General features: G+C 31.3%; 1 protein-coding gene across 18 annotated transcripts in view; it reads left to right on the top strand.

Moving 5' to 3' along the window:
* The window catches only part of LOC106461353 (rho GTPase-activating protein 190-like), a 196619-nt gene that overhangs the window by 124202 nt on the left and 51446 nt on the right, over positions 1–20971 (top strand). For 13 of the 18 annotated variants that reach the window (XM_022388263.1, XM_022388264.1, XM_022388273.1 and 10 more), the window contains 6 exons: positions 898–1071; positions 3888–4139; positions 4546–4724; positions 5358–5529; positions 10490–10698; positions 13211–13705. In XM_022388263.1, coding sequence (XP_022243971.1) covers positions 898–1071; positions 3888–4139; positions 4546–4724; positions 5358–5529; positions 10490–10698; positions 13211–13705 — 1481 coding nt within the window. The remainder of the gene's footprint in view (positions 1–897; positions 1072–3887; positions 4140–4545; positions 4725–5357; positions 5530–10489; positions 10699–13210; positions 13706–20971) is intronic. The other 5 variants (XM_022388282.1, XM_022388279.1, XM_022388278.1 and 2 more) reach the window with 1 other exon arrangement.

The raw sequence follows: 20971 nt of genomic DNA, 5'->3' as shown, positions 1-20971 counted from the left end.
ATATATATATATATATATATATATATATATATATATATATATACCGTAGTAGGCGTGATGATGTCATAAGCTAGGTCACTTTGTTGAAAGAAATGGTGCAATAAAAAAAATGTCTTCATTATTAAAGCTAATATAAATGGATAATATATATCACAATCTATTTTGTACGTAACTTATTTATGGCCTCCTTTTACCAGTATAGGCAACATGTTAAAGATGATGTAGCATCTCTTACCTTTGACCAAGAATGAAATATGATCCTAGCATTGGTCAATGGCTTCAAGTTACAAAACAAGGCAATTACTTTAGTAAAATAACTAAACTCATTAAGTTACTATGTTACTTTTCCCTGGTTTACAGATAATAAATACCATAACTAAATGGCAATAAAAAGTTCTGCTCAACCTCAAGACTCATTGAGATTAACTTTTGAAGAATAATTCCAACAGTACATCGAAATTCTACAGTTAGGACTAACAGTTAGTATAACTTGCATTAAAGAAAATATAAAGTCTCAAAATTTCAGTTGTAATTTTATTTTGGAAGAAATTTGTAAGGATACAAATATTTTTTTCAAATTTGATATTTTCTGTAGAATGCCTGAGCTGGAAAATGTTAAACCTTGCTTTGAGTTGTCAGTTCTGGAATAACTAATATTTTGTAAAGCTTTTTTTTTGTTTTACTCAGCCTGTGTATGAAAAATAAAAACCAATATGCATGTTGTTTACTGAATTGTTGTGAAAAATCACTTTAAAGGTGTCTTGTGATAATTCACTGTTTACTAAAAAGGTGTTATAATTCAATCATACTTAGTTATATTTGCTTAAGTATATCTTATTATTTTTAGTTCTGAGAAGTTAGTATTAAATTAATACTTATTTTGCTTTTGTGTTCTAGCCTGCAGTGCCCATTTATTGATGTAAGTAACAGTGCCTCTGATACTGAAGAGCGGTTTGATGAACCTAAGCTTCTCAAAGCTTTACATTCCCTCATAGAAAGCATTCAGAGAAGAGCTGACTTGTTACAAATCTACCATACCCTTCCTGAACAGGCTGCCAACCCTGACATTAGGTAGGTGTATTTCTTGTATTGAAATTTTGCAAGTAAAAAGTATATATTATCCAGCTGTTTTGAAACAGTTGGTTTTCAGAACACCCTGCTGAATGTGACTTGTATTACTTCAATAGAAAAGTTTCCATAAAGTGTTTCTATTTTGATCCTCTTTTGAATTTTTTTTGTTTTCTTTTAGTATTAATTATTCTTGATTTATATGTATTAAAATGTTTTCAAAACTTATTCAGACTCAAGTGTTGTCACACACAATTATGAACCCATTGAAAGCTCTCCAATTGTTCAAAATCCTCGATTTTCCTCAGAGTAATAAATTAGGAAGAAATATATTGCCCACAGTAGGAATAAAAGAAAATGTGAATGCACTGTTTTAGACTTAATTGTCAGATGCGTCCTGACTGGTGAGCATATTTTAGACATCGAGTGCATGTTTAAGTATCAACTTCCAGAATTGAAGTTAAAATAATAATTCTAACAATTTGAACAATTATAACTCAAAAATATTTTAGAATTAATATTTTGTCATTTAGTAATGTTTATTCAATGTAATTTGCAAATAAAAATGGAAAAAATAGTTAACTTTCATTTCTGTGCACCTGTGGGGAGTCTTGTCTGTAATCATTAAGAAAATAATTATCCCTATTTTTCATGTCATTTCCCATCTCTGCTAGTAATTGTATTACTGCAACCCTTAGTTTCCACCCTTTTATGATGTCACAACATGTGGTCTGAGCAATTACTAATGTAGCACAGTTTGTGAATTAGCTACAGGCATCAGTTAAGTAGGATAGTGCAGATTATAAACTATTCACACCAATCTAAAGAAAATAAGATGGTTTGAACAGTAAATTATGGTTTACCGAGAAAGTGACTATCTGTAGGGGTGTGAACAAAGGAATCACTATGATAGGAAGTTTAAAAACTTGGAAACAAAACACAGATCCAGGAATATTTTACAACTTCTTTATTATTTTTATTTCTGAAAATGTTTATGTTAAATTATATCTGTTTGAATTAATACTTCTTCAATTACTTTCAGGTAAGTTTTGAATAGTCTGTGTGAAAAGTAATTTTCATTTTAAGATTAAAAATACTGTTCTTCATCTCAAAAATCTCAAATTTCCTTTGTGTAGTCCCAAAAACCTCCTAAATACATTTCAAACTTTTTTTTTCAGTAAAACTTTATATTCTGTCTGTTATTTTATCTACTTTATCTCTATGCGACAAGAGCCGTTACAAATTCATCCAAGCTAGTCGTTAACTTTTCTACGGGAATGAAGCTTGTACTCTGAGTGAAATTGACGCTTATCTGTTCACTATACGTTACACAATATGTCATTTGATAGATAAATCTTGACTTTCTATTGGTTATAGGTCAATTTGACCAACCTCATAACCACCAAAAAAAAGTGAAGTAAATTTAAATTACCCTTTTATTCTTTGTAGAATGACTTCAGATTGTAACATGAAACTACATTCATTTATCCTAAGTAAATTTAAGCTCGTACTGTATACATCTATTTATAATTACATATTGTTGTTTTATTACCCTTTTGATTGCCTTTTGAACCGTGTCTAACTACTGGTTGTACCATTATAAGTTGTAAATCACTCGGGGAACGTGCAGCTTATGTTATGCTATTAAATTACATTACCTTTTTTTTTCTTGTGGTCAATTGTCGATGACACTTATCTCTACTTTTTTATACTAATAGTAGTAATGCACTAAATAATTTCTACTTAATTAAATGTTGCACCAAATAACATACACTAATAACATATAAAAAGTAGACAATTTCCCCTTACTCAATTTTTCTGGCTTTCTAACTATGCGATGAGAGCCATTACAAATTCATCCATGCTAGTCATTAACGTTTCCACTGGAATGGAGCTTGTACTTTGAGTGAAATTGACACTTATCTGTTCAGAACACAACGTTATACAATACGTCATTTGATTGATGAAATTCTTGACTTTCTATTGGTTATAGGGCATATATAATTAAACGTAAGAGAGAACTATTAACATACCCTGTGACAGGTGGGTGTGGCAGAAGGGGTATGATTTTCTATTTGATAGTTCTCTAAGCAAAGAGAATTGAAGGCTATAAAAACTGTGGTTTGTCTGAGCAATGATGATTTTATAGTGAGTAATTTAACTGATTCATGATGTAGGAAACGATGTTTTATAATAAATATTAAAAACACGATATTACAAAAAACATCTTTAATTATGGATGTTTCTGAATTTCTTCAACTTCCGTCATCAGTGATAATGATGAAAGTTGAAGAAATTCCAAAATGTCTGTAATTAGAGCATTGACTGCTGATTCTCCGTATAGGGTACGGAATGCCTCCAGAAGTTGAATGCGAGTGTGCCATATACGGCGTATGGCTTGCAAAAATTCCACGTACATCTAGAGCAACTGCAGTCAATGAGTTAAAGATGTTTTTTGTAGGTAATGTATTGTTAGCTGCAAGTGATTCCAGTTATAATTATTAATAACTTATGATAAAAAGAAAACCAACTGTATACATCATAACTAAAAAGTAACGTATTAATGTAGCTGATTCTCTAAAATCAAAACAAAGTACATGATGTCTTATGAAATCAGTACACAAGAAAATTAAAATCTATAATGATTAGAATTCCTTGAATCAAGAGTTGACTAAACGATTATTTATTATACTTTTGGCTATAAACACAGCAAAATCTCTGAAGATTTTGCTAAAAGTTGAAAGTTATTTATACGACTCTTTAATAGTTTGTGGTTAATTCAAGCCTGTATGCCTATAATGTAAGTTTATTTATTTTAGGATCATCATGTGCATGCTGTGTGGAGATCCTTACACTGTTGAACATGTCCTTGGGCCACTACTTAGTCACCAGTGCTGTTTCTTTTCTTCCCCTTACACTATTACATTAGAAACTTATCTGGGAGACTGCAAACGAAGTGTTGAGGTACGGGTCACTTCCTACCATGGGGCCAATGCTTTCAGAGAAGAACTTGTTCATGGGTTCATTCTGGTTTATTCCACTAAAAGAAAAGCTTCGCTTAGTACCTTAAGGTAGGAAATGGATAATGGTTAGTTTCATATATTTACAAAAATTAAGTTTGATGAAGTTTTATTGTTTGAGTAGTTTAAAAGTTTCTATGTGTTACATTTATTAATGGTTGGGAGATAAAAGCAGACTTGTTTCTTACAAGGGAATTACACAGATCTAGCCTGAATAATAAACTAATAATCCAAGGTTTATTGGAGTTTCTTCTTGTTTTCCCTTACATTTAGCTTTCATGGTGTATATTTTAGAAGCAATGAAAAGTACTGTGAAAACAAAACAATAAAAAAAATTTTTGCATAGTCAGCATAAGACTGTTCTATTTAAATGTAAAAAAAGATCACTTTTAATCATAACAGCCCTTTCATGCTATACATGGGAGCCAATGATTATGTAGACATTTTTCTTTTATAGTGCATTTTCAATGAACATTCCAAACATCCCAGTCCAGATTTTGGCTGTCACAGAAACAGGTAGTGCAAATGCTTTTTTCTCAAGTGATCTGTCACATCAGCTAATAACAGAAGGAAATGCTATAGCTGATAAATTACAAGCTCATTTTATGACTTCGGTGTCCACATGCCAACAGAAAAGTAAGTTTGAATTAGTGGTAACATATACTTAGAATTAAAGTAATGCTGTTTATACTTCAACTATGTATTGTTGTATGTAACGTTATCATTGCTCATTTTACTATTTGAAATGAAAAATTGGGTATAAAGTTATTTTATTGTATTTTTAAAACATCAGTTATGAATATCAAGTGTTGGTATTTTCGGAGTATATACATGTACAAATACAATGATTTTATGAAATTATTTTTTCTGCTGTTTTTTGATATTTTTCTTTGGTAGATTTTATTTCCAGATGATTATATTTTGATATATGCACATTAACATATATTCCTAATAACTTTGTGTTCCCATAAATTTTTGAATAGTGTATAGCAGTAAGAATTTGAGTGAAAGGTACTATTAAGTATCATTTCATGTATACATTTGAACTTTTATTACAATATTTTGTGCACATACACACATATATGTATATATATATATTTATAATGCATTTTAAAATATATTGCAAATGGAAAAATTAGCAATTGCCTTAATGGGCTCAGGTAATAAGAAATGTAATTTATAAAGTGCCACACTTTGGCACATTTCTGAAACTTAAAAACAAAGTGTTTTTGTTGGTACTTCATGGTTGCAGCTTTTTTATTTTTAAAGCTGCATTCTACACACCATTTTTCAAGGAGGTGTCAGAGAGGAAGCCTCAAATAGAAAAAGCCTTCAGCATGGATGATTCTGATTACTCCTTAGAAAGCTTCACACCTGTACCTCCCCCAGTTCCTTCTCGACAAGAGTCCTATCATATACGAAGTGGATCACTAGAAGATGGGTATGGTTAATGTTGTTCAGGAAGATTAAATTTAAGAATATTTTGTGATACAGTTTTCTACTTTTATCCCAATATTTTACATTTTAGACAATCTTGGAGAAAAAAAAAAGAAGAAACAAAGTGAAAATGATCACTTCAGCAAGTTATAGTGAAAGACACGCGCATTTATTATAGACTTATTTACATACGGCTTTGTTGCCTGTAAGCAGTACCTTCCAGGTATGGTACAAACAGTAGCATTAGATGAGTACTCCATACTTGTACTTTCTGTCATAGGTTTTGAAAAATATTCATACAAATTACTATTACCAATTTCCAAAGTTTAAATCAAAGAAACATGGATGTTTTTTATAGTTTAATGGTATTTTGCTGTCAATTAGAATAAAAGATGGAAAAACAATTACCGTACTTTGATGATTTCACTACAGTTAGTGTTAGGGTAGAAAAAACAACAGATAAAATACAAAGTTTAAAAAAAACTTCTGAGATTTATGCAAGAGGTTCTAAAAGCTGTAATAGTGAAATATGAAAAGTGTAAGATAAAAATGAATATTTTTATTCGTAACATGGAAATCACATTTCTCTCAGCCTGACTCAGTAAAAGCTTCATAAAATTACAGACAAAAATCGTTAGTAAAAATGTTTTATTAAAAAATCTGATTTTTTGTGTACAGCAAACTTCTATTGTTTAATAAAAATTTGACATATTTCATGAAAACACACATTCAGAGTTATAGCATGCATAGTTTCATCGTTGCAGGTAGTTTACAAAGTTGGTCAAACTGACCCAAACTCTATACAGATGGCTTAGACAGTTATATTTTTCAAATATGGTGATTGTATTATGGAATGAGTTGGCATCAGTGGTAATAGAAACCAAGAGGGGAATTGATGTTTTTCGGAAAAGTAAGGGGTAAGTTTAAATTTTTACTTTCCCCAAGGGTGGGTATGCAAGAATAGCCTTGAAGAACCAAATGGTCCCTTGCTGACCATAGGTTATGTTATCTTAACATAAAAATCACTGGATTTAGAAGATTCAGATTATTCATCACTATTTGCATTATTAACCCTTTAGAGGAGGGTCACGGGTGAAATGCCATGTCATCTCGTTTGTTCAAATTTTAGTACTATACATTAATTTCTTAATTTCAAAGTAAATATTAAAAAAACACAGACAAACATTGATTTTTTGTATCACATGGTATGTTGAATGCAGCACTGGTTCAAATTAGCTGTAGTTTTGTATGAATTAAAAACTCAAATTACCCATATTGACAAGCTAGAATATAAAAGAAGAAGCTCTTATATTTTCAATTTGCTGAGATATTGCTCATATAATAAATCAAACACTGCCCACCTCTTTCCATTTTTGAAACACTCCCTTATATGCACTTCTATGTATGACATGAATAACCAATCGGAAGCTCAGAATGTCCCCCCCTAGTGGCTTTCTCAGCCATGTTAATGGACTTGAATGCTATTTCTTTCTTTTGAACCAATATTTCAATAAGGTCGGTTGTGTCTCTAGTCTTATAATTTGTTTTTATTCTACAATGAAAGAGGTATAATTTATAATTATTTCTTAATTTATGTGGTGTGAGATAGGTCAAATCTACTGAATCCGTACAGAGATTATTTACTGAAAATAACAGATAAAATACAAAGTTTTTCTTGAGAAACGTTTGATAACTATCTGGATATTATAAAGATTTTGTATGTGAAATTTGAAAATTTTCTGATGCATAAAAGTATTTTTAATCTTAAAATGAAAATTACTTTGCATGATGGGTAGGCAACATGTGAAAAGAAAAGAAAGACATGAAAAAAACATTACAAATCTTAAGACTTAATAAAAAGAAATTGATATTTTGCATATTATAGCATTGTAATGGTAACTGATAATCTGCCAAATTTTGTAACATTTGCTTACTAATTTAAAAGCTATAGCACAAAAACTATAACAAACACAAGATGGTTACGAGGTTGGTTCCAGGTACCGAGCCCATGCTGAAAGAGTTAACCCTGTCGCCATGGGTATCCTTTACTGCATATGACACAAGGTTTTAGTGTCTTACATTAAAAATTTTATTAAACTACTTTTCTTTATGTTATACCAATTAGAATACCATAAAATTCTAGCTAATAATTCTTATTTTAAGAGTATACAAGTTTTAAGTTCTTAATTCTACAAGGAAATATATAAAAAAATCCTGAATTTCCACTAGTGTGACCCACGTGATACATCTTGTCTTAGCATGTCATCATCCCTACTTTATCCATCACCCCCTTGAAAATGTACAAAATTAAACGTAAAATGCTCTCTATAAAATTATTATTGTTCAAACAGACCATAATTTTTATAGCCTTCAATTTTGTTTGGTTACAGAGCTATCAAATAGAAAATCAGACCCCTCCTGCCACACCAACTTGTCACATCCTCTCTTTCACAATTGGTTGATAGTTCTCTCTTATGTTTCATTATATATTACCTATAACCAATAGAAGCTCAAGGTTTTCATCTGTCAAATGACGTATTGTATAACGTTGTATTCTGAAGAGAATATCGCCAATTTCACTCACAGTACAAGATTTGTTCTCGTGTGAAAGTTAACAACTAGCTTGGATGAATTTGTAATGGCTTTTGTTGCATAGTTAGAAAGCCAGGAACATTTTGAGAGGTAAGTGAATTTGTCTCCTTTTTGCAAGTTATTAGTCTATATTTGGTGCATTATTTAATTAAATATAAATTATTAAGTGCATTACTACCATTAGTAGGGATGAGTGTCATTGACAACAGACAGCAAGAAAAAAGAAGATTGGTTAAGTATTTTATTTCTTGTTTTTCATGTTTATTCTTTATGTATAATTATAAAAGTAACTAAAATATAAAAATATGGATCTTTTGAAGTTATTGAAGACTAGATTAGGTATAATAAGTAGTAATGATAATATAATTAAAATGGTTCATGAGGCACGCACGTGAGCAGCTTGTGGGTAATGTGATTCGATAGCATAACATTAGCTACACATTCCCCAAGTGATTTACAACTTATAATGGCATGGATAGTGGTTAGACATGGTTCAAAAGGCAATAAAACAATATAAATTATTATAAACAGATGTATAATGTTGCGAACTTAAAGCTAATTGGGATAAACAAATGTAGTATCATATTACAATTTGAAGTCATTCTAGAAAGAAAAAAAGGTAATTTAGGTTTATATCGATTTTCTTTCTTTGATTATTACGATGTCAGTTGGTAATGTGTGTCGGATCTGATACTGTCGAGGTTAAGAAAAGACAAATGTTTGTTATTTTCATGTACAATGGTGAATTTAATGTTAGGGTGAATGGAGTTTGTGTTCTATAGAAGTGAAACTGGCAAAAGTGTCTTTGACATGTCTGTACCAGTATAGGGGAGGATAAAGTGTGGATTGTATGGCTTGTGTTTTGATGTGGATAATAAATATGTTGTCGAGAACAGGGTTGCCCATGCTTAAACCATCTGTTTGAAGAAAGTTTTTTGAAGTTGTTTTTTTTTGTTGTTGTGAATTCTAAAAGGGAAACGAAAAGTGTGTTGAGGATATGAATTAAAGGATTGGAGTCATTACTGTAGAGGTTAAGTGCAACATTAAAGGTTTCTTTGATGGAAACTTCGGTGAAAAGTGATACAGTGTCAAAGCTAGCCATCAAGGCTTTTGGGTTTAGTTGGATTAGTGTTTTTCTGAAGTTAAAGACGTCGTTTAAAAAGGAACCTGCAGAGAGCCCAGACTATGTATTTACCAAGATTATAGTTAAATGAGTCATAAGTGGATAGTATAAGTCGTATGGGGCAGTCTTGTTTTTGTGGTTTCGGGATGCCATAAAATTGTGGTGTGCATGAGTCAGTTTTCCTTAAATGAAAATAAAGCTGTTCAGTAATCAAGTTGTCTTTCATCATTTATGACAGGGTTTTGTTTAGTTGTTTTTCATGTGTGTTTGTTGGGTTGTTTAGGATGGGTTTAAATTTCTCATTGTCTGAAAGGATGTTGTTCATTTTGTTGATGTATTCTGTGTTGTTCATGATTACAGTAGTGTTGCCTTTGTCAGCTTTTAAAATTTTAATGTTGTTTTCTTCTTTGAGATTGTGGATTCAATTTATCTCATTTGTAATATTGGTCCTCAGTTTACGGGTCTGGTTAACTACATGAATGGTTTTGCTGGAGAAAGTGACTTGTCCAACAATTAGTATTTCATCAGTTTTATTAAGTGGGTATGAAATAAACAGTACAACCTACAATTACTATTATTGCAAATATTCTCAAGATTAACAAATGTTGGGTTGATACACACAATATAAAGAAAACTGTTCACTTGTTAAATGTGGTATATACATAACATAAAACTGATGGCACAAGATGAAGTTATGGTTGTTTTAGCAATCGAATTATACTTGTTGCTAAGGTGTTTTGCCATTTATTGTGTGTGTATGGTGAAATATATTATCCTTGTTTTATATAGCAACTTCATTAATTTTTGATGCAAATAATTTTATGTAATGTTTTTTATCCACTACTAATTTTGCAATTTGAAGTAATTTATATCTAAGTTATATGAACATTGAAGGTTTTGTAAGTTGTTGCAAACAGCTTTATAGGTTAGTAACATAGCATTTAACACAAAAGCCAATTCATACACTATTTGCAACTTGCCCTTAATTTATTGATCATTCAACATATTGAGTTTTTTTTGGGGGGGGGGGTAGTTTCTAAAATCAGCCAATGGATTTTCAAACTGCCTTTTACTCTGATATTTTGAGTCAATATTGTTTTTTTTTTTTTAATATTTATGTTTGAGAAATTTCTGAACATAGTTTTGAACAGTAACAGTAATATTAGTTGTGTATGTTAATTGAAAGAATGATACTTTCCATTTTAACTTTGAAAGCATTATTAACCATATTTCCTTTTTGGTGCTACAGGGTGGATTCTGAAGGTGTATATGAACAGTTGCCAATGGACAGTGGTCATGGTCATGAAGATGAAACAATTTCTCCCACTTCTTATTTAGATGACCCTCCTTTAAGCCCTAGTGATGAGAGTGATTTATACACTAATGTATGTAACCAGGAAAATGGTGAACATTTAGTCAAACCTAGCCAGTTAAAAAATAGAAGAAGTTTTCAGGCAGGTAGGTGAAGTGATTTAAATGTTTAACTAGTGCAATAACTTTTTTTTTCAGATGAATGAGTCATAAGTTTGTAAGCTTTATTTTTTATTTATATTATTATTGATCTTTTTTATGATATACTAAAAAATTTTGGCATCATAGATTTAATGAGTAAAATTAAAGGTTAAAGGTCATTAAAAAGTCATACAAGTACCACGTTATAGAGCGGGATTTTTTAAATTGCCATGTAAATGTTACATGTCTCATGTTAAATCAAAATATTAAATCTTTAATATTTTTAGTACATGTATTTAATCTTGCCTCAAAATACAAGATTTTTAGCATTTCTAGGATCTTCAACAACAGAAAAATTTGCAAGGATAATTTTTGTAAATTAAATTTCTTATATTTTCAGAATTACATCAGTACATTATTATATTAATCAACAGTTTATTTACCAAGTCTTAAATCTCTCATTAAAATTCTTTTGCATGAAGTTGAGAATGATGATGTTCTACATTAAGTGTTTTGACTTGAGTATTTAAATTATGATGGCACTAGGCTATGACAAAAAAAAAATTTTTACCAGAGAACTTTTGGAAAGACGTCAGGTAACAAGTTTTCATTTTTTTGACTAAATTATTTGAACATCTGGTTACCATGGTCGTATCAGAAAATAATGCTCATATACAGGAAACTCGGTGAGAGCAAACATTTGTAATGTAACTTAACTATTAGTGATAGACCAGTCAGTATATATATTATGAAAAGTATTCTTATCACTAACTGAAGAGTGAAGGAATAAAACATTACACCCACACATTGCAAGATCACCCATACACATACCTCTGAAAACAAACACAGTTACTTTATATGGCTTTTTTATTAATAGTAATTTTATTTAACCCTATGTATACAGGTAAGGTCAAAGTATGCATGTCACAACGTTTACACAGAATTCAGAATTTAACTACACAACTTTATTACCAATGTATGTCAATAACCTTGGCATTCAAATATAGTTTATAATTTGAATGTTAATATTATATAAGGTTTACTTTCTTAATTTCAAGGGGAAATATTTAAATAAATTCTCAGTCTTCATTTTTCTGTATCATTTTAGATTTTCTTTCTATTCCTATGTGATCTTCTAAGTTTCCAACAACTTACACATTTATACTGTAGATATCCCTAAGCTAAAACGTTAGTTTGTAGACTTTATGCTTTTTGCTTTACTGAGATATTTGCAATAAAGTGAAATCCACATGCCAAGCTTCTCCTAATGCATCCTGCTTTTCAAAAAATGTCATTGGTTCTCTTGACACATGCTGTTGGGTTATTTCTAACTAATAGAAAGAAAATAATCCAACTTACTGAATGTGGTTCACCTAGAAGCCATTGAGATAACTAGTTTTGAAAATGCTGCCTTCAGTTTCTTGGTTTGCCAGTGTTGGAACTGTGCTTGAATAACTATTGGAATTACTTAATGCTTTTATAGCTTAGTTAGAAAACCAGGTACATTTTAGTAGTTTTTCAGTCATTCTAATTTGTATGGTAGCAGAGCTTTATATTCTAAATCTATTAGCCGTCAAAGGCCTTACAAAAAAATTAGTGGAAGTTTTGAGATGTATATACTAAATTTCTTGTTTTTTATGTATATTTTCATTTATTGTTATGAAAGTAACTAAAATATAAAAATTAGAAACATGTTAGGTTAGACAAGAAAACTTTAAATGAAATAAATTAAACAAAATACTTGTGACACTTATTGGATTGCACACATTGTAATATGCAGTTGTGTAATTTGATGTGTGTGCATTACAAAAAAAATTGTCCATCATAATAAGTAGCTTTTGCCGTACTCTGAAGTGCAACTGGAGAGAAATAAAACTAAATGAAAAATTTATTAGCTTTGGCTGTACAAATAAATAGTGTGTAATTGTCTGTAAAACGTGCAGTCATTCCAGAAATAAAAAAGGGTATCTTTAATTTATTTTTTAAGTTTCTTTTTACATGTGGTTAGGTTACAAGGAATTCAAAGACAAACCTAGTAAAAATACTTAATTAAAAAAATATGATTTTTTGTGTACAACAGACTTGCAATGTTTACTAAAAGTTTGTCAAATTTCATAAGTAGTAAATTCAGCTATAGTATGTTTACTTTCAAGGTTACTATGTGTGGTTACAAGGTTGGTTATTTTGACCAAGTTCCTATACATTCAGTTAGTGAATCAGCAAGGTTATATTTTAACAAAGAAAACATTAAATTTCTTGAAACTATCCTGATAAACTGTAAATGTTTTTACATTTGTAAATTTTATTATAGAAGGTCACCAATTTTTTAATAAATTGAAGGTCACAGATGTTAATTTTCTGTTTTATGTACTTCATGCTTTTTCTATTTCTTATCTAATAAGCTTTTTTATATTTTGACAATAAAAAGTAGTTGTTGCTAGTATTTGGTGTCTTTTTTTCTTTAACATGTGTTTGTTTCTGCAGCTAACTAGTGGCTACTTTCCAAAATCTTTTTCAGACCTCTATCACCAGTCTTTTCCTAGCACAGAATCTCTTGACCGAGCTGTCACAGTAAAATCACGAGATTCTGCTCCTCCTTTACCTCTCCCCCTCTCTCGATTTGATAGAGAATCTCACACAGGCATAGATCTCACATTCCCTCCCCCTCCACTTTCCACATTCACAGGAACTGTAGCCTCTCCTTCATCCTATCAGACTCAAGTCCATTATTCTCCTTGTCTCTCTTCTAATCAGTATCCCCTTGTCCCAGGATCAGCCCACCCTTCTCTCTATGCTACAGGAAGGAGAAGGCCTGGTGCTCATGATCCCAAGTCCTCTCCATTTCCCCAGTATTCTTTAAAGAAAATGGAGCGAGGCAAGAAAAATGAGTTAGGAATTCCTTCTGCTCCATCAGCCCCCAGCCTAGCTTCTACACAGCCTGGACCAGCTGATGACTTGGATGCCTCAGACAGCGTTACTGATGATGATGATACGTTGTCATCAGGCTTCAGTGGTGATTAAAATTTTCCTTTTTTTTTTTTCTTTCTTGATGTGACTGGATACATTGTTAGCAAAAAAAGGATATATTGCAGCAAGGGCTTTATTCAACCTTTGCATAAGCACGTGACCTTCCGATTTAAGTTTTGTTTGATGATATTCATGCAAGTCACAGCCCTTCAACTCTTGAAGCATTTTTATCTGTCTTGGTTTTATTGAAGACTTCTGCATGATAATGTTACTTTCTTTATGAATTTAGTTTACATTTTTAAGTGAGTAATATAGATGTTGTATGGCATGTATTGTACACTGTTTAAAAAGTGGCATATGAAATATATGTTGCTATGCTGTTTATTTTCACATTATTGTTTCTTTGTTTTCTTGCCTGAAGACTGATTGTAACAGTGCCATGCAATTTATAATGTATTTTGCAGTATTAAGTAGCCCTTCAGATAACCATGTTAGTGTTAGTTTGAACTTTTTTTAAATTTTATAGTAGTTAGTAGTAATGAACCAAATAGTTTTTTCACCTCTTGGGTTTCTTTGAGCATTTTGTTTTTCCTGCATATCTGACTCTTACTGTTTTTTGTAGTTGATATATTTGTATGTTATGTATATGTAGTAATTTTTAACTTATTTGTAGATATTAGGTATTTTGTATTATTTCTGTGTTAGATGATGATCTTGTACAGCTAATGGAAGAAAACAAATTATAGCTTTTGTGTAAATTTTTAAATTAAAGTAAAAGATTACCTTCTCAAGATTTTTTGATTAAAAAATGATTTTTCTATTAACCCTTTCACATTGAGTAGGTCAAAGTATGCATGTCACAATCGTTTATAGAGTTACATTGAAAATTTATTTAAACTACTTTATTGTCAATGTATACGAATAAACTTGGCATCAAAACGTTGTTAATAAATCAATTTTTAAATGAAGCTTTAAGTTCTTAATTTTATAAGGAAATATTTAAAAAAATTCTCAATCTCCCTAGTATGAGAATTGTCTATTTTACTTCCAGTTCAAACTTTATTCCCATGGGAAACACATTGACGAGCTTAGCTGAATTTTAACGGCTCTTATCGCTGAGTTAGAAAACCAGAAAAATTATGATAGTTAGTGTGCTATTTGTGTGTTATTATTCTGTGTCCGTAGGTGCATTATTTAATTAAATACAAAATTATTTACTGCTGTTGTACCTTTGGTATAAAAAAAAGGGTTAAGTTTCATTGACGGTTGACAGCAAAAAAAAATATAGAACCAGGTAAGTACTAAATTTTTTGTTTTCATTTTTATATTTATTATTATAAAAGTAACTAAAATGTAGAAATTAGAAACTCGTTAGGTTAGATAGGGTTAGATTATGTAAAATAAAGAAAAATGATAATAATTAAAATTTGTCATGAGGTATGCTCGTGAGTAGCTCATGCTTATAAGTGTAGTGAGTGTGATATAAGAAGCCTAAAAACATAGTGTGGGATCACCTAGCCTACAGCCAAGATCATAAAATTTATTGTGAAAGTAAAAATAATTATAAGTGTAGTGAGTGTGGTATAAGAAGCCTAAAGTAAAGACATAGTGTGGGATCACCTAACCTAGAGCCAAGTGCATAAAATTTATCATGAAAGTAAAAATACCAATTAAATTTTAAACTTAAATCAATTCTGAATTAAGCTATTTTCTGTTATATCACCAACGTTTTTTGTAAAAATACAAACCTCTTTAATCAACGGAGCCTCTAAATTAAGAAATCAACAAATATTTTTCCAGTTTTGTTGTCTGTATATTTAATTTTATACTTTGAGTACATAGACTAACAACAGTATTAGGTTATACTTTTGAAGCCTAGCAACATGACATAAAAGCCATTGTTGAAATGTAGTGTTACCAAAATGCAGTGGCTTTTCTATATATTAGAAGTTGTTAATCTAACTGATTTTTCCCATTAATTATTCTACTAATATGCCACGAATTCATTTCATGAATGATCTTAATTTTGATTGACTCACAAAGAAATTTACCAATGTTTGACTGCCTTGACTGCACTTCTGTTTCTTTGTTGGTCAAACTTAATTTTGCAATTGATTTCAGTTAGCTATGAAATGTGAGATTAGGGTATACTATGGGGTTTGTTACTTTGTTTGTTGCCCTGTTACTTTTGACAGGCCATATGCTAGTATATATATAAAGCACAAAAATCTGTGTATGTCTGTTATCAAACTACTACTAGGTTGCTGGGTCAATCTCAACCAAACTTTGTGGGATGATAGTTTGGAACAAAGGGCATGTTAATGGGGGGTTCACAACCATTTACACCCCCATTATTGATGCTATTGAGCATTTATTATTTTTGACATAAGTTAATGTTAACTATATTCATAGATAGTGCCAAATCCTTAAACCAAAAAAAAAAATCTATATTACATTTTCTATAACATAATATACACACAGTGTGGAGGGAGGACAAACAAACATTTTATCTTGGAGAGTGTGTTAGCACTCTCTATGGAGGAATGCAATGAAAAACAAAATATGGCCACCCCATTGCAATAATACATAAACTCAGACAAAATGTATACAACAACAACAATCATAATGCTGATATGAAGAGCTGTTTCTTGAGTTATAACCACTTTCTACTTTGACTTGTGACTTCATCCGTTAAGTCACTTCTGCAACCAATGGCCACCAATTAATTAATCACATGAAACTCTGTGGAAGGACATAAAGAGCTGGTTGTTGAAAGTGGGTAACAGAAAGCACCCCTACCGACACTAATTTGGCTGTTACCTCTTCTTACAAAGTCACCATGACCATTGGCAAAGGGTATACCATGTTTTAGTAATAAACATATTGAGTTCTTATAGTTTATACAAAACTTTTGGTGAGGTAATAATGAATACTGTAATAATATGTTATAAATAAATTGTGTGAAAGTTAGGATTTTTGTGTTATTTATCATAGCAAGCACCTCCACATTTTTCAAGTTCATGAACCAGACAATATATGGGTACCTCAGCTTGTTGGTTATAAATAATATAGTACTGAATGTCAGAGAGACCTATTTGCAGTTTCTGAAAGAGGGGATGTGACAGGTGGGCATGATAAAAGGGTTCTGGCTGTCTATTTCATGGCTCTGTAACCAAATAAGATTGAAGGCTATAAAAATTATGCTTTGCCTGAGTGTTGATGATATTATAAGTAATTTATGTTAAATTTTGTACTTCATGGAGGGGTAGTAAATAAATTAGAGAAGAGGGAATGCCTCGAGAGCAAATTTCACAATTCTCACACTGGGGAAAATTCTAGAATTTTTTTAATATTGCCTTATAAAATTACGAAATTAAAACTTGTATACTATATACACTATTAAAAATATGGATTATTAGCTATGTTTTTATACTATATTTATTAGCGTAACATGAAAAGAAAATAGTTGAATTAAATTTTGAATGTAATTTACTAAAACTTTGTGACATGTACAGAAAAAGTGTCTGTGGAGAGAGGGTTAAGTATAAATATATGTATACCATTATAGGCATAGGGTAAACAGTTGTGGTTTCCTGTTACAATTAGTAGTCATTCCAGAAAGAAATAAGACTAATTCGGAATTTTATGGTGGTTACGGGGTCAGTCAAATCGAGCAACCCTGTATAGTTATAGTATAGATAATAACAGATAAAATATAAAGTCGTTCTGAAAAATCTCATTTGACATTTATTTAGGAGGTTTTAAGGATTATGCTAATAAAAAAATTTACAAATGATGAAAAGTATTATTAATCTTAACATCAAAATCAATTGGCACTTGGAGCAGTCAACACTAACACCATATAATTGTGGACAAAGTTTTAGTAATAATACTAAATTAAAACATCTGATATTTTGTTTACAAAAAAATGACTTTTGAAGTTTACTGTAAAGTTGCAAAATTCTTTGAAGATGCATTAGATACTTTAAGAGTCATAGTATATATGCCATCATGATAACAAGGTCGTGTAAAATACATGAGCCCGTTGTGATAGGGTTAATATGAAAAGAATGTAATTTAAGTGAGAAACGCCAGGTTTATATAAAGCAAAATTTATATTAGTATTCATTAAAATTATTCTTCATATGAAAAAATTGTCTGTGGTTACTTGAGGTCAGTATAAAGAAGTTCTAAGTTTAGAGAACTTAAGTGTAATATTTAGGTGCACATTCTATTGAAATAATTTTCATTTTGCAAATCAGAAAGTCACATAATAACTACAGCCAATATAAAGTTGCAGTAGAACAGCATGTAACAGAACTATATTTCGGCTTTGTAGATGCTAGTGAAAATTAATCACTTTTTGGAAAGGTATTAACAGCCCTTTCCAATGCAAAATATTTATACACTTAAATTGTAAAAATGTTTTCTGATCAGGAATTTAGAATTTCCAAGCTGAGGATATCCTTTACTTAATGGTATTGGAAAGCAAAGGAATATGAATTAACTCAGGACACCAAGATTATTCAGAAAGAGACTTGCAACAAGTTGTACCCAAATGTAGTAAACAAAGAGTGGCATCTTCTATAAGAGAAGAATCCACAAACACAATAGTTAGTGGCAAAAGCCATCCATATGTCCTATACAACAGTACACAACATAATCAAAAAGATCTCCATCTGGAAAAAGTGACATAAATTACTCCCACAACATAACCATTCAAGCAGATGGAGAATGAAATAGGTATTCATGCTATTCTGTACAAAGACATAACAACCAAGTCACTGTATGCAGCACCTATGGATTTCTGTGTGATCAGATTATTGAAACAGACACTGGGAGTCTGTCATCTTTGTACAGTAGATGGCTTATGGAAAGCAGCAGGTAGAGAGGGTGTGCTTTGGGTACAACATCATTCTGATAAGAGTATTTTGCTATGGAAACTACTGCAGGGCTTTTGTAAAGACTCGTGGTTGCCATATAAGATGCAACTGGATGCACAGTATGGGCTGTGATGATGTGGGGAAGTTCCAAAATCATTTTAATATAATATACACAACCTTTCTATTTGTGAGTTTGTTGGGTCTTCTTTTTAGTATTACTTGAATATAACTAAATTAATATTAGTAGAAAATGAAGGCAATATTCGTGGAAACAAAAGAAAAGTGGCTACAGATGTTTAAAAATCAGTATTTATCTGTTAATTCTGATGTGTCAAAGGGGAGGGAGAACAGATGAATTCACAGATTTGAAGCTTCAGGCTTTTGTAATGACAAGTTAACCTATGTTTATGTTAAACATTTTAAAAACTGTTATGGAATTATTATTTTTTTGCATTACAAATGTTAAAATTCATATATTTTACATATATTTATACCACAAATTCGCTTCTGGATATAGTCTGGGTGTCATAACTCCAAAATGTAAAGTTTACTGCAAGTTGTAAAGCAGGGTGGAAACTATTGGGAGTTATTACTCATAGCACTATCTTCTACCTCTTCTATCTTTATTTTTTTTATTGGATGAACATGTATCAATGATGTTACTTTATGTGCTTAACAAGTGAAACAATATTTGTATGGTATTGGTACAGCTTTTACATTATGTAATCCAATTAATAAAATGAGTAATAAATGTCAGTTTGAGAAGGAAGCATTGTACCCCCTCCCCTCCCAGTACCAGCCATGTCAATTTAATGATAATTTTAAAATTTAATTCAAAATAAATATAGATAGTAAACAGTAAGTAAAGTAGATATACTTTTGACTGCATTAATATTATAATAATCCTAAGGAACATTTAAGAGGTATTTGATTCAACCTCATCACTGCAATCCCCTGCCAAGTTCAAAGCAAAGTGCAGCTGAGTGGAGTCTTCCTGCACAAACACAGTTTTAAAATACATCCCTTAATGCATTTCCCTTTTTCTAGTTTATAACATCCTGCCCACACATTATTCACTTCTGACTATTTCATCTGCCAAGCACCTGATATTGATTCCTGTTTTCACTGATGACGATTCAGAAGATTAGATTCTGGCTTACATGTCTCCATACTTGACCACTTTGATTGGTATCTCTGAGACTATGTTGAATCTCTCTAATGTTTTTTTTAATCATGAAAAGTTATTTGCATGCTTGATCTTTGTCAGTTTGTTCACTTGTATTGGATAATTGTAAATTGCTTGAGGGCTGCAATTACTTCACGGTTATGGATTCCAGGGGCTTGAAGATGGTGATAAATGCTGTGGAAGTTTTAGGGATTATCAGCCAGGTACTTCATGTTGACTTCTTTCCTTTATCTGCAAATGCAGAGATAGTATTGCATCCTGAAAGTGTACTAAACCCAGGCAAAGCACAACTGCACTCTGGGCCTAAGCTTGAAATATTGCTGTAGGCAGTGATACTTTGGGTGTGATGAGCAGTGCCAGCTAGCACACAGAGTTCTTTTAGCCCAGTTGTGGAAAGCCCACATACTGTGCTGATAGCAACTGCTAACTTGTCTGTGTCTACAGTCCTGGTTGGTGTTTTCTGTAGCCCTTATGAATGATGTTTTGTAGGTGAAAGGAAATTTTTGAATCCATTTCTTCATGGGACACTCTGTCATACAGATTGATAGATGTACCTTCTGTATACAAGATTTTTTTATTAACATTTGCGACAACCTCTCAACCTTTTGACTTACATTGGTGCCCACAGGTGAAATAGTTGTTGCTTATTCTCATAGAAAGCTTTTTCAGCTCTTTAGCATTGTCCTTGACAGCATCACTTTCATTTTAACTCCAGTTCCTCATTTCTGGTATGTAAAGTTCTTAGAAGATCTATGTCCTAGACTGTATTTAGTCTTCTGACAGCACATTCAGACATCAGTTTTTGTACATGGGAAGAAAAGGTACCTGAGAAGTAACCCTCAAACTCTATCTCATGGAGCTTTTCAGGTGAAATTTTGACTGACAGTTTTGTCCAGGATTATTTGAAGTAGGCATTTGAAAAGAGATATTCTAGTTTAGTGGAAAGATCCTTCCAATGTGCTGTTGCTTGGATTATGGTCAGTGTTGTCATATGTAGCTAATGGGTGTTGCAAAATAAATCACATTTTTTTACCTGAAGTAATGATGAACTTGGTAGGACCACGAATATCATCACTTGTGAGAAAATGTCATTTCAACATACTCTTGGGTGTTTGACTCTTTGAATTTATTTTTTATTTGTGAAAACTTTTGAATCATGGTGCTCTCTAGAACTCAGGTTCATGTTGCATGTGCTACCTTCGAAATGGCTCAGAAACTAGTCGCAGACATGCTCCAAGAATTC

Source organism: Limulus polyphemus, unplaced genomic scaffold, assembly GCF_000517525.1.
Source record: "Limulus polyphemus unplaced genomic scaffold, Limulus_polyphemus-2.1.2 Scaffold941, whole genome shotgun sequence".
Lineage (NCBI taxonomy): Eukaryota > Metazoa > Arthropoda > Merostomata > Xiphosura > Limulidae > Limulus > Limulus polyphemus.
The sequence above is the reverse complement of the archived record's forward strand: the minus strand, read 5'-3'. Positions and strand labels throughout refer to the sequence as shown.